Raw genomic sequence first — 13811 nt, 5'->3', positions numbered from 1 at the left:
GTCTAGAGCCATGCACATAATATGTGGACTTCCAGGATCTTTCCAAGGCATCATACCCTTTTCAAGACATTAAATGCTAGTGCAGACTGAACCGAAAAAAGGTAAACCAGAATAGATTCCACCTCATATTCTTGAGAGCCATCAACTAATGTGAGAAATGGTGATGTTTCTCACTTAGTGATTAAAGATTTGCTACAGGACACATGGAACACCAATAGAATTTTCCACTCCTTAGGTCATTCAAGATGCACCATAGAGTACCCTACTAATCTAAAAATAGAAAAGTGACCTATAAACCTGGGCTCAAACTGAGAGTGGGACTGTGGCATATGTACAGATGTAGATATTTTGAAGACAGATGTACTTTGTCCTCACCTTTGTATTCTGAAGCAGGTCTACAATGACTAGCACCCTGTCTCTTATATTTGACTTTGTCCTAAACAGGCGCAGGTAAACCATTTCCTAATGTCTATGATGTGGCTAAAGAGATATTACTGAGAGAACCTTAGAAGGAGGAATACACGTGGCAAAGGTGCAGTGGCATGTACCATACAAACAATAGAAAGGAGAGGTTCACACAAAATATTGGCAAGATTAGTGGTAGACAGATTCTGCCATGGAAATCCAGTTGCTCCACTTACTCTGAACTACCTTTCAATAGCACCGGATATGTTCTGTGATTTGGCCCATTAATCTGCAGATGATAGCAGGTTGATGGAAAATGTATAACACCTATGGTTTTCATCATTTTCTTTTCAAAAATTGGCAATGAACTGAGCTCTTGTGTTAGTGATAATGCAATCAGTATATCTGTGAAGATGTAGGCCAAGAATATTTGAGGTAATTCCATTGCTGTTGGCAACCCTCTCAGAGTCACACATTTTGAGTGAAATAATTCACTATCAGCAACAATGTAGTAAGCCCTTGTGATGGTAAAAATGTAGCAGTAATCCTTTAGGTGTAGCCGCGTCTGTTTTTCCTTGAAGGCAAACTGAACAATGTTTGGTATAATCCTTGACAGATGTGAACATATTGGAATTCCAACAGTGTATTTGTAGTACCTCTTGCATCTTTCTTTCTCCAGGATGTCCTCGAATAGGGAAATCCACTTACTGACCTAAAACTGAAATTCCTGATGAGGCAAATAAAAGGCATTGTTTCCAGTATAGGTGTGTTCCCAACTTTCTTCAATCGTATGAACCTTTCTGCAGCCACTGCTCATTGTTGATCTGCAATTGTCGGAATCAGCCTTGGTTCATGAATTGATCTAACATTTCTGTTTCTTGAGTGATAGTTGATAATATGTTGTCAGCAGGCACTGAATCTTCTGTTTCTTACCTATTTGTTGACTATGTGTTGGCCTTGCAATGTCTATCTTCTTGTGTAAAGGTGACTTTATATTAAAATTAGAAGAACAAGGCCCATTTCACATTTCTTGTATTGAAGGACTTCATAAAATTTGTTAGACCAGTCAGTCTTAGGGTGGTCTTCCCCAAATATTTTGCCTTACTCCTCCTGTTTTTGCTGAAACCATTTTCATTAGCTTTACGACTCTGCACATGGTGAAATTGGGTTATACTGAATAGGCACATTTCATTTACTTGTAAGTCCATAGTAAAGTGGTACTACAGCTACCAAGGACCTATATATTAAATGCTACCAGGTGGCCTGCCTCTCATTTTGTTACCCACTTAAGTAGCCCTTTAAGCATGTCTCATGCCTGCCATTACAGCCTGGGTGTGCAGTTGTAAATTGCCATTTAGACATGGTAAAATAAGCATTTAGCCAGGCCCAAACCTTCCTTTTTCATAAAAATAGGTCACCACTTGGGTAGGTCCTCAACAGCCCACAGGGCAAGGTAAATGTATATAAGTAATTAGGCATATTTTAAACGTTTACATTTCCTGGTAGCTAAAAAACACTAAAATTCCTTTTTTACTACTGCAAGCCCTACCACTCTAACAGGACTACATTGAGTTACCCTATTGCATGTAATAAGTGATAACTTTCAACTGGGAGCAGGTACTCAAAGAAATTGGGTTACAGGTTGGGTGGTGAAACCCTACTCAGGCAGAAATCACAATCGTTCTCAGGGTGAAGTTGCAAGCAAACACTAAATTAAATTGTACTCAACCCTTGGGTAGTTTGGCACAGAGCAGTCAGGTTTACCTCAGAGGCAATATGTAAAGTATTTGTGCAACACTTCAAACAGTGACATAGTAAAATCACACCTCAAAAGAATCCCACACTAGTTTAGAAAAATAGAGTAGTTCTTAATAATTAAAACAAGACCAAAACAACAACAAAAATACAATCCGGAGAAGCAGAGATACGCAGCTTTTAAGATTTCTGTCTAAATAGCTCTAAAAATCACAAAGCGCCAACTGTGAAAATCTGGTTGCACTGGACCTGGACAATGTCACAAGTACAGGCTGACTGAGTTGAAACGTGTGTTGGCTACAGGGAGCCAGTCATGCCCTTTTAACGAGAGCACCTTAAATCAAGGTTTGTGGAGCATTGCAAGGTTCCACACTGAGGATGTGTTGTTTCCAATGTGATTTGGAGCTGCAATGTGAGGTCTTGCATTATTGTCAATGGTCCTGTCAGTGAGGGCTTGCAATACAAAGTCCAGCATTGAAGATGCATTGCACAGACAAGACGATAAACCTGTTCTGATGAGCTGTAGCGCTGCAGTGCAAGAACCTGCGTTGTCATTGAGGCTGCCCTCAACAAGAGGTGCGTGGGTCTGCGTCAGGAAACCTTCACACAGGCAGCATTTCCAATGCAGCTGCGAGGTCAATGGGTTGTCATTTGCATAAGAAGAATCCTTGCAGCAGAAGCGATGTGTCTGTTCTGCAGCTGATGCATTGAACAATAAAGGTGATGTGCCGGTACTGCTGGAGATGCGCCGCAGAAGATATTTGCCAGTTCTGTTGGATCCACAGATGGGCTGGCAGAGTCCACTTCCATGGGTCCAGGACTGTGGTGGTACCACTTTGCATGGTAGGACTCAGAGATGGCAGAGTCCAGGTGCTGGGTTCAAGGTTGTGGGAGCCTTCTGTCCCTGAGGCTCTGGTCAGTAGACCAGCCAACTAGCCCTTGGAGCTACACCTAGTCACTTGACACAGAGACAGGCTATAGGCACTAGGGCCCTCATTACGGCTTTTGCGGTCTTTTTTAAAGACCGCCAAAGCCGCTGCAGCCAGCATACCGCCACTGCTATTAGGAGTTTTCCACTGGGCCAGCGGGCGAAATCAGTGTTTCTGCCCGCTGGCCCAGTGGAAAACTCACCACAACATTTACGCTGGCTCCTAATCAATCATAGGATTTCAACTGCCATCTATCGAAAGTGGCTATTGACAGTTATCAAATCTTGGTTACCCTTCCAAGGTACTCATAGCTCAATATAAGTGATCTGTATGTTTTGACTTTTGCCAAACACTGCCTGAACTGGTCAATTAATTAATTGATTGATCATAAATATTTAAACATGGACTCTGATTTAATACAATTAGTGTGGCTTATATTAAGACATATTTTGTTAATTGAGACCAGATAAACATAACCTTAGAAATATTTGTATGGAAGCTATTTGAATTCACTACAAAGTGTAACTGGAACTGTGCAAAAATGTTTTAGAACAAATAAGATTGTCTAGACAATTCATCAGGTGGTGTGAGGTTATGCATGTCCCGTTTCAAAGACCCAGTGTAGATTTACTCACTTGGTCACACCTTCTATGGTGGCACTAGTCTCTCGCCGAGCAATATCAGTGGGATCAGTAAATAGAAATGTTAACTGATTTATCCAATTTAATAATAATGCTTATGCTTACCTGGCAGTTTCAAGTTCACTGGCATTGTTTGTGCCAGAAACTGTAAGGGGCAGAATGGGAGGTGTAGCAAACTTTCTGGTTGTAAGGGTAATAATGTAATTCACCAAAAGCAGTATAGCTGACAATCCCAATTATCCACACGTTCCTACCAACGTATTGAATGATAACATGTTGTTTAGCGACCAGGGAAACATAAGGGAAGGGATACAACAACTGAGAACTTGCTTCTGATTGGGGCCAACAGCAACATGGGTTTATCTCAGAACCATTGCTCAGGTATCTTTGAGGGAGAGGAGGTAGAGGGGGGAGAGAAAAGAAAGACAAAATGCTGTGACTGGAAATAAACAAACACTGAATATACCACACCAATGGCCTTTATAGTTTACCTCTCTCTCGATGACGACATACTGTGACTAGCCCTAGTCCTACCAAGAATCATACGTGGATGTGAATGGTCAAGAAAAGGATCTGGAACTGCCTGAGCAGAGCGTGGCAGCATATCGGCTCAGTTGGATGGTTGAAGAGGTTGCTGCAGAAGCTGATTCAAATACCACAGAGGTGCTACCAAGATGGAGAACAGTGGCATGCTTTGGATATGGAGCACACAGTGGTAAGGAAGCAGAGACCTTAACAGGCACAAAGGGATAAATATAAAACACAGGCTAGAGGACAAGCAGGGGCGGGGAATCTAGAAGGGAAAACTAACAAAGCAGCATAGGATTGCAAAGACTGAGTGACAAACTAACAGAAGAGAAATATGCCAAACTAACTGGGAGATTGTTAGAGAAAGTCACGACAAGGATGCCAGGTCTAACGTTTTTGCCATCAGACCTCCTGTTTTGCTGACCTCGATTTTGCTGTCTTTAGGACACTTCACTACTCCTAACTGGTGCAAAAGTGCTTGTGTTCTTTCACTGATTGGTATATTTAATTTACATGTAAGTCTCTTGTAGAGTGGTATACCATATACACCCGGCCTGTAAATGAAATACTACCAATGGGCCTGCAGCACTTATTGTGCCACCCACTTAAATAACACCTTAAAACTTTTCCCAGGTCTGCCATTGCAGCCTAAAGACAGTATCCCACTACCAGGTCGACCTAGCATTTAAGTCCCCTTGCCAAGCCTAAATTCCCCTTTTATTGCATATAGCCCTATGGTAGGCCCTAGACAGCCCAGGAGCAGGGTTCATTGTATTTAAAATGTGTGACATGTACTTTTAAGATTTACATGTCCTAGTAGTGAAAAACTCAAATTTGTTTTTCATTAATTACTTCAAAGCTTATCTCTCCCTTGGATAGCATTAGGATTGCCTTATAACATTACAGTGTAATTTCCAATTGGGAAGAGATGGGATCCCCAGGTTTGGGGTCTCTGGGATCACACTTTAAAATCACAACCAATGGTGAAGTAGGATTTTGAAGTGTAATTCTGAAAATGCCACTTTTAAAAAGTGCAATTTTTCTTATGTTAAACACCTTGGCCAATATTTATACTTTTTTAGCGCCACAAAAGCGGTGCAAACTTACAAAATACAATTGCGGCGCTAAAAAAGTATAAATATGGGCCTTGGTGCCTACTGCCTGTCTCTTAATACACATTTGGGTGGGTGACAGCTGAGCTCTTGTGCATTGCCCCCAGACAGGCACACACAAAGGGAGCTTAGGTGTGACTGTTGGTCCATCCACTGCCTGATGCGCCATTTTGGGCAGGATGGGAGGGAGGAGCTGGCACACCTGAATATGTGGTGGCCTGATCCCACAAAAAGGGCTGCATACCCCCTAGTAGTGCATCTGGAGGAAGGGAAGGAATGTCAGGAACTCTGTGTGCTTAAAAGGCCTCTCTTTAGTCTCTCCCACTTCAAAGGCACGACTGGGTATAAGTAGTGGATGTCTGACACCACCAACTCAGTACACTTCTGGACTTGTGGGTACTCTGCCAAAAAGGTGGCTCACTATGTTGCCAAATTAACTGTACCTCTGCTGGACTTCTGCTCTGCTGTGCTGACCTGGTGCCCTCCTTGCCTGATAATGAGAAGGACTAGATGTGAATCTCTACAACCCAGAACCAAAGTGATTCCAAGGGCTTGCTATCTTGCCTCCTGTTTTCTGAAGTCTCAAGGACACAAAAGACTTCCAACAAATCTTCTTCAGCTTCTGGGCCCATCTTCAACCAGCTATTGACCCCCAAGAGGCGACTCTCCAGTCCTAGGCTCTTATAAGTGTTTTTTGGCTCCTGACCAGATATCCCTGCTTTATGATTTTAAGCACTATTTAGCATTTTAGTCTTTGAAAATTCATAATTCTTTTTCTATTTATTGGATTTTTGTCATTTTGGTCTTGTTTTGCTCATAACAGTACGCTGTATTTTTCTAACCAAATTTTGTGGCTTTTTGTCTGGTGTTTTCACTGTTTTAGTGTTTGGAGAGTGGAAACAAATACTTTACATATTGCCTCCTAAGTTGACTAGAAATGTGGTTCCACCTTGGACAGGGTGCATACCTCTTCTAACCAGAAACCCAATTTTTAACAGATGTTTCAGGCACAAACCCCATGCCTGCCTTGACCTTTTATAGTCAGTGACACAAAAGGCCACAGAAGTATCACCCACAGCCTTTTGTGACTCCCATACCAAGCTAGCAAAATAAAGAACACTGTTTTCTATACACATCTTTATTGATCCTTCAGACTTAAAATGTCTCTGGATTCTGGGCATGTTAAGACTTACTAGAAGAGGTGGCTCCTACGTAGTGAGTTTGAAGATTCTGCACCTGGGGCCTCTAGAAGACAAAGCGCTGTTCTCTTGTGAGAAGGAGTGAGTACACACATAGCTTGAAGCACCTTGAGGATTATAGCATGCTTTGTTGGCAGCTAGAAGAGTGCACCAGCTGAGTTAGAGGCTATTTTAGCTGTATTCTATGTGGAGCAGGAGTGTGTACTCATAGCATTTTGAACATTCTACCCTGGTTTTACTGGAGTACTGTTGGCAGCTACAAGAATGCACCTGATGATGTCAAGTGTCAGCGCTGCATCAGTAAAATGTCAGCATGTGAAGTGTAAACATCTATTACCAAGCCACCGACTGGACAAGGGCCAGGGACACTGTCTGATTGTTGCCAGAATGTAGATCCTACTTTGTTTTAGTAAGATTATAAACTTTTTGTAGTCTAACGCAAAATGCTTAGACAAATATAGGCCAAAACAAAACAACTTTGAGCTTTACTAAGTAAAACAAATTAAGATACTGGATAAAAACTTGAAAGATGGTATAATGGGGCAGCGCAACAATACTAAATTCATAAATACCTCACGATACTTTGGGCCCTTAAGGGGAATGAACCTTATGAATGGTATATAGAAGAAAATAGCTGCAAAACAACACTTGTATTATTCATACGTTCATTACTACAAGAGTCAATGATGAGAATATAAAGTAGTTTAAAATGTTTATTTAAAATAATTGAAATGGTTTTATTAGTCAAATAAATTTACAGGACATTGCATGAAGCATGTCCTGAAGTCTGTCTCTATTCTAACCTTTTAATCACTCCAGTCTAGTCAGTAAAAGATTTCAGTACTCATAAATAATACAGGAATGTGTTTTGAAAGAAATGGTGTAGCCAGCTAAAGGTAGTCTGAGAAATGCTATTGCTTGAAAACAATCACAAAGTCTTTATGCTATCTTCCTCTTACCCAGCCTCATAGCCTACCAGCTCATAATCCTCTGACTATCACGGCTGCTCAGTTCAGTCTGGTCTGGTCCACTCTAACTTGCTACTCTCGTTGTCTGAACTCTCTGGACCCTCTGCTTTGGATTGTACAAATCTCTCTTTCCCTCGGACACTTTTACAATTCATTGAATACATTTTTTTAACACAATGTTGGTTCTTATGTGACACATTCTTCTGAGAACAGAAGGGATTAAAAACGTTGTAACTTTCTTAAAGAACAGCTTGAACTCCACAATGGGGTTGAAACATAGCAGACCTTCCCATGCATGCTTTGCTCCTGTTAAACAAAATACTTGCATATGTTTATTCTCATCACATCCTTTCAAACACCTTCCACACGGTAAACCCGTTGAACATTTTATAGATTAATGTAGCTAATCTGTGCATTCGAAAGCAGTTCAATAAGGCAGAAAACAGTAATATAACACAGCCTTCTTTGTTAGGAGAAGGAAACATTTGTATCATGTTTAGGCCATCAAAGGTTTAATCAGAAACATTTATGCTGAGTCAAGATTTAAAGAATGTGTTAAGGTTAGCAGTTGAGCAAGACAGGCAATGTAGGCCATGCAGAGTTTAAAATAAATGCGCAGTTCAAAAAGGGCAGCTTTGGTTAGGCATAGTTTCATTCATTTAGTTGAATTAAGTATATTGGGTTGTATATTTAATGAAGGTTTTCACAATATCATACCACTATCTAAGAATAGCTCAGTGAGACATAATGTGTCACCTTCGATGGCATCAATGCGGATGTTTGTAAGTAAACCTTTTAATACTGTGGCTATATGTTCAAATGAAGAGGCGCAATTGAATACTGAACATATTTGGGATGATAGAGATGTATCTAAATCTTCATTCTCACTGGCGTTAAATTATGACTTTAAGATCTCTCAGTTTACCTTTGTAATAAAGCCCTAGACTGACATTTTCTCCCTGTAGAAATGTTTGCAAATAATTGGTTGTACTTCTAGTCTGAAGAATATATTGCCAAATGAATTGAAACCAGTCAGTGATTGGAAGGGCAGATAAATTATAAGAATCAAACTGTATTGAGACTTTATTACACACGGAATTTTATTGGCTCCAGAGGAAATTATATACCTTGATTTGAAACTAATTTCTGCCATTATTAAATGGGTTTCTGGAAAGAAAATATCACTCTTAAAATGTTGCTCAAGGCTAATGTCCTCTCAATTGTTTCTTGATGAAGCAAATATTTACAGCACTAATTTGATGAGGTATGTAAAAATAGAAATCTATTAAAAAATGGAAGATTGTGCGATTGGAAAGGAAGCACAAGAGTGGTTCTTCAGAATATTTTACTCTATGGCCCTTTGTATTATGCTAAATGCGAGAGTACCCATATAAGGTCTCATAAACTCAAAAGCAAAGGAATAGATCAGGGGTTGTCTGTGTTTACCATTACTAAACTAACTTCTCAATGTCAATGGTATGCGTATGTGGGGTTTTCATGGATATAATTCACTGAAGAAAAATCAGAAGAGGTGGTTGAGGAATAGGCTCAAAGCTAATACTTTTATGGTGTTTGAAAAACAAGCAGAAGCCCTTAATGGATGCTCTGGAGGTTTGCTTATGTTAATCAAACACTCAGATGTTAAAACTGCTAAAAGAGTGGTTACTAGATGTGACTGTCTATTGGTTTGTTAAGTTAAGCTATGTGTTTTAATTACTATGACATATATAAGCAAGTGTGGCTGGCAAAAAGTATAATCTTAAAGGCAGATTTGGAAACTTATTCTGATCGTCTCGTAAAATAGCTGGTGATTTTAACTTAAAGGTAAACCCAGCTGAAATTGACACTATATTATTGGTACACCGTATTGCTTAATATGTCCCTGATGCCTCTGAACACAAGGGTCAGTCTGTTTGAGCAGTATCTGATTGGGCCTTTAAACAGTAGAACATAATCGGATGTGCCCACGTTTTTCTATTGACGGACCCACAGGTCCTACTTTTAGTAATGAGCATGGTAAAATTCTGATTGGTTATATCTTCATGTTTGTGGAGCTCTTTTGTACTTTTATGATTTCACATTAAGAAAAAAAATCTTTTACAAATGCCTGCAGGGACTCTAAGTAGCATTGCATTGATGCAAAACTCCCAGTAATGAGAAGGACAAGACGTCTATGTCATAGCATCAGAATTCAATTTTAAAATACTTTAAATATTTAGTATTGTAAACAAATGATGGTGGCAATCCAAATACTAGAGGAATTTGGTTCGTAGCTAATGACAACAAAAGAGGTATGCTAAAATCAATTGAATGTATTGTATCCGAAAAGTCTTGGTCCAACTTAATTTTCACTAAGTATTCAAATATCAATTACACTAATAATGTTGAAGGGGAGTTGGCTTATAGTCATACTTTGACCTCTTGAACATCACACAGATACAGCATGCATGAGATGTTATAGTTTACAGTAAAAGCAAATCCATCTTGTACAAGGGGCACAGCCACGATCTTGGTGGCATTATTTTGTTGACCCCTAATTGTGGGCAATTATCGTATGCCCTGTGTATGGATGGGACTTTGAGATAGGTTTAATTCCTCATTCCTGGAAAGGTGCAACCATTAAGCCCATGCATACGAAGGGGGCTAGAGAAGGCTCTGCTAACTACAGACTGAATCATTTATCCAATTCTATGCCAGGATTGTGATAAAACAATTAAATGGTTGGACTAGATAGTCTGAACTAGCCACCCCTGCCCTAGGAGGGTCTAGACATAATAATTCCATCATAGATCATTGCTTTGCCCTGTGGCCAATTGCACAGCCACCCAGGATTGTTTACCTTTTGGTCATGGGTTTCAGTTCTGTCTTCCAACTGACTGAAATAAGTGATTGTGGACAAAGCTAAAAATTCGGAACCTTACCGTGAGGCTTCTTGCTATTCTTAAGAAAGTTTCCTCTGACAACAAGTCCCAAGTGGAATCTGACAAACAGGGTCGCTTGGTTCCACAAAAGTTCCCTGGCACTGGAACTCTTTGGGTTATACTTGGCAGACCTTCCTGCGTGAATATGTATAATTTCAGCTTTTTCATCCAGGATGGGAAGAATGCACATAGCATGCCTTTTGTATGCAGACAATTAGTTATCATGGCTTATTGCCCAGTAAGCCTACAAAGGAAGTCACAGAGTTTGGATCAGAGTTGAAGAAAATAAATTGATAATTAATACTTACAAAACAAAGGCTCTGATTTTTACTGGGAAATTTGTAATCTACTCCTGATGGTTGTCAAAAGTAATGCTTGAGAGACAATTTATAAATATGTGACCTTTTACCTTCTCCCCAGATATAAAAGGGTAGGACCCTTTTGCAAAAATTTAATCAAAGGTTTTAGCAATCCAAAAATGACTTAGATGGTTTCATAGAAAATGTGGAGGTTATTTATCAACTCCTTTGTTTAAAGCTGTTCTAGAAACATTACACCATAGGCCCTGTATTAGGTTGGAGTATAAGGCTGTAAATTAACTGCAGGCTGCTGAACTAGAGTTTGCAGGCTTATCCTTGGGGTGTCACGAGGGTCACCCACTTATTCCATCCATGAGGTACTCGGCCTTCCATATAGCTGACGCTTCTCTGATTTTAGGGTGTTCCATCTGCTGTAATGCGAGGCCTCCCTAAACAGTGATTTTTATCATGGATTGTCTTTCTGTGAAAAGGGCCTTAACATTCCAGGACTTAGGTTCATTAAGAATATATGTTACAAGCTTGATTGACCTAACATTTTTTTCTCACCTGGTGACATCTCCGCAAGGGATGAAAGCTGGCTAAAATCTACTTTTAGTGAAAAGGGAAAGAGGTGTCCGAGTTGAGGCAAGCACTCGTTACTGTTTTAATTGGCTGAACTAGTTGGCTAACTTTGTGACCCGAATATGTATGTCGATTATTTGCTAAGGGCTTTACTAGATTGTTTTTGTATTAAACTATTTATCATTGTATTGCATGTCTGTTTTGCTGGGCTGCTGGTCAGCACAGACTATGATTCTGGTTACACGCTGTGTGGTTTTTCCCCCATGCCTTGCACTTTGCTTTTTTTAATGGCTGATGTGTATTGCTAATTTACTGATTTCTGAGCTGATTTTTTTTAATGAATCGTGTTTTATGTATTTTATACTTTTATGTGTTTGTGCTTTTACGCTTTTCATGAACCGAACAAGGCTAATGTTGATGCTGATGAGTCGAATTGTTAGCACTGGATGTGAGAATGGGTTGGACAAGAATAGAAAGTCATTGTTTGACATTTGTATTCCAACTACCTACCAACTCTACGATAGAAGCCCAGAGGCTGAAGCTACATGTCACAGCTTGAAATATTCTAGCACAAACATGATGCCTGAGGTTTTTATGCTCAGTTAGCAACTTTAACCTACAAGGAAAGCTTTCGTGCAAATGCTGGTGGGTTTTAGAAAATGGATCCAATCGGTTTATAATGAGGTTGGCAACAAAAATATGTATTTTATGCTATGCAACTCTGCAAGGTTGTCATTATATGTGGAAAGATTATAAACAACAATTGAAAACTATTGCTTATATTTACAAAAGACAGTGACACAATATATTTAGCTTGGAATCTCTAGCTCATTTGTTAGCTGCTTTGCGATCAGGGGAAACCTTCCAATTTTTGTATACTCCCTTCCACATCCCATCTTTAAGAAATATAGTTGCAGAACAATAACTATGACTACGCGCTTGCTATGCCAAACCCCCTACATGTACATAGGTATTGCAACGGTAAATGTTATTTTTAAAAGTGCTGTTATGGTTGACTGGTAGAAATTTTATATTACGAATGATATCATGAATATGTGTTTTGTATGTAATGTATAATGCTTTATTATAACGTTTTATTGATAATCTAATAAAATATTATTCGAATTTTCATACAGGAATAGCTCACAAGTTGTCTTCAGTAGGACTCCTAAGTTTTTGTTATTTGTTTTGCTTGTCGTAGGCTTGGTCAGGGCATACAGTCTTCTAACTTTACACATGGTTTCACTGACTCATGACACACACACACTACTTAGGTGTCTCTTGTACAGTTGTAGTTTGTGGTTTTAAACACCTCTGCCTTATTTCAGCACCGAAGCTCTAAGGCGGGAGCTCGAAAGAGAGAGGATGATGAAGAGGCTGTTGATGACCGAACTGTGAAATGGCTCCTCACCACCCATGGCGAATGGACCCGGCCTTCCACGTGCCTTCCATCTGTCTACGTTCCTCTGCGCTCCCACCACATGGCCCTCGGAGGGGGTTACTGTGAGCGTTCTGACTGCCCTCCCCTGCATCGCTGGTGGTCTCAAGTACTCCTGCAGAGAATTTGTTGGACATAGGCCTGAAAGCACAGCACGATGGTTTATTGCATCTGTGCTGCACTACTGAGATACACCACTGGTGAAAGAACGTGAAGGTTATTTTAGGTATATTGAAGAAGAAAGAAGGGTGGGGCCCACCGAAGAATGGTTTCCCTACAGAAAGCTTTGTACTCTACACATGTAAAGATCTGAACAGAGATTGACGTGACATACACTATTTTAATAGCACTAAAGAAGGCAAAATGTGCCATTTTTAATAATTCTCACATGTACATGGACCATTTCTAAATATGACGTGGGCTAGGGAAAACTGCGTGTTTTCGTACCTGCAGACCACGGAAAATTACTTTAAATATAAGGAAAAGGCTTCCCTCGGAAAGCTAGTCTACTTACCATACATTTATGATCATTTATGTTTCAGATAATATGTTGTTTGTTTTGAAATATGCAGCCCTATTATACGCGAGGGGTTCTCCGGCCATGAATTAGAAACTGGACCGATAGAAGTAGTATGTGAGTTGGCAGAACTCAATGAGCGCTATATATACATATCACTCGGAGCCTTGTATTGTAAAGAAGATAAATATGTTTGTAATATTTACATGTTTCACTATTTTGCAGCACGTACAATCCACACAAGCTACTTTGTTAGAGTGGCAAAATGGCTGATTAACCTTTAAAATAACATGCTCACTGACACAAATCGCTTTATCTTTGACTTAACCCTTCATCAAGTGACTATAAACTGGCAGTTCCAGTGAATCTACTTTTTCAGATTCAATGTATCGTTCATGTATCTTTACAAACTGTTATCATGTGACGTTTTCCAGACTTACCATTTCAGAAAATATTCCACTATCAGACATCAGGATTTATTTGAATTTAAGGTTTCACAATACACATGAAGAAATGA

The 13811-nt window shown here is 39.7% G+C and overlaps 1 protein-coding gene across 1 annotated transcript in view; it reads left to right on the top strand.

Moving 5' to 3' along the window:
• LOC138281289 (band 4.1-like protein 4B) overlaps positions 1-12870 on the top strand; it is a 908094-nt gene extending 895224 nt beyond the window's left edge. The window contains exon 9 of the mRNA XM_069219594.1: positions 12668-12870. Coding sequence (XP_069075695.1) covers positions 12668-12737 — 70 coding nt within the window. The 3' untranslated portion in view covers positions 12738-12870. The remainder of the gene's footprint in view (positions 1-12667) is intronic.
• Positions 12871-13811: the final 941 nt, after the last annotated feature.

Source organism: Pleurodeles waltl, chromosome 2_2 (assembly GCF_031143425.1).
Source record: "Pleurodeles waltl isolate 20211129_DDA chromosome 2_2, aPleWal1.hap1.20221129, whole genome shotgun sequence".
Classification (NCBI taxonomy): Eukaryota; Metazoa; Chordata; class Amphibia; order Caudata; family Salamandridae; genus Pleurodeles; species Pleurodeles waltl.
This window is presented reverse-complemented; position numbering and strand designations above follow the sequence as displayed.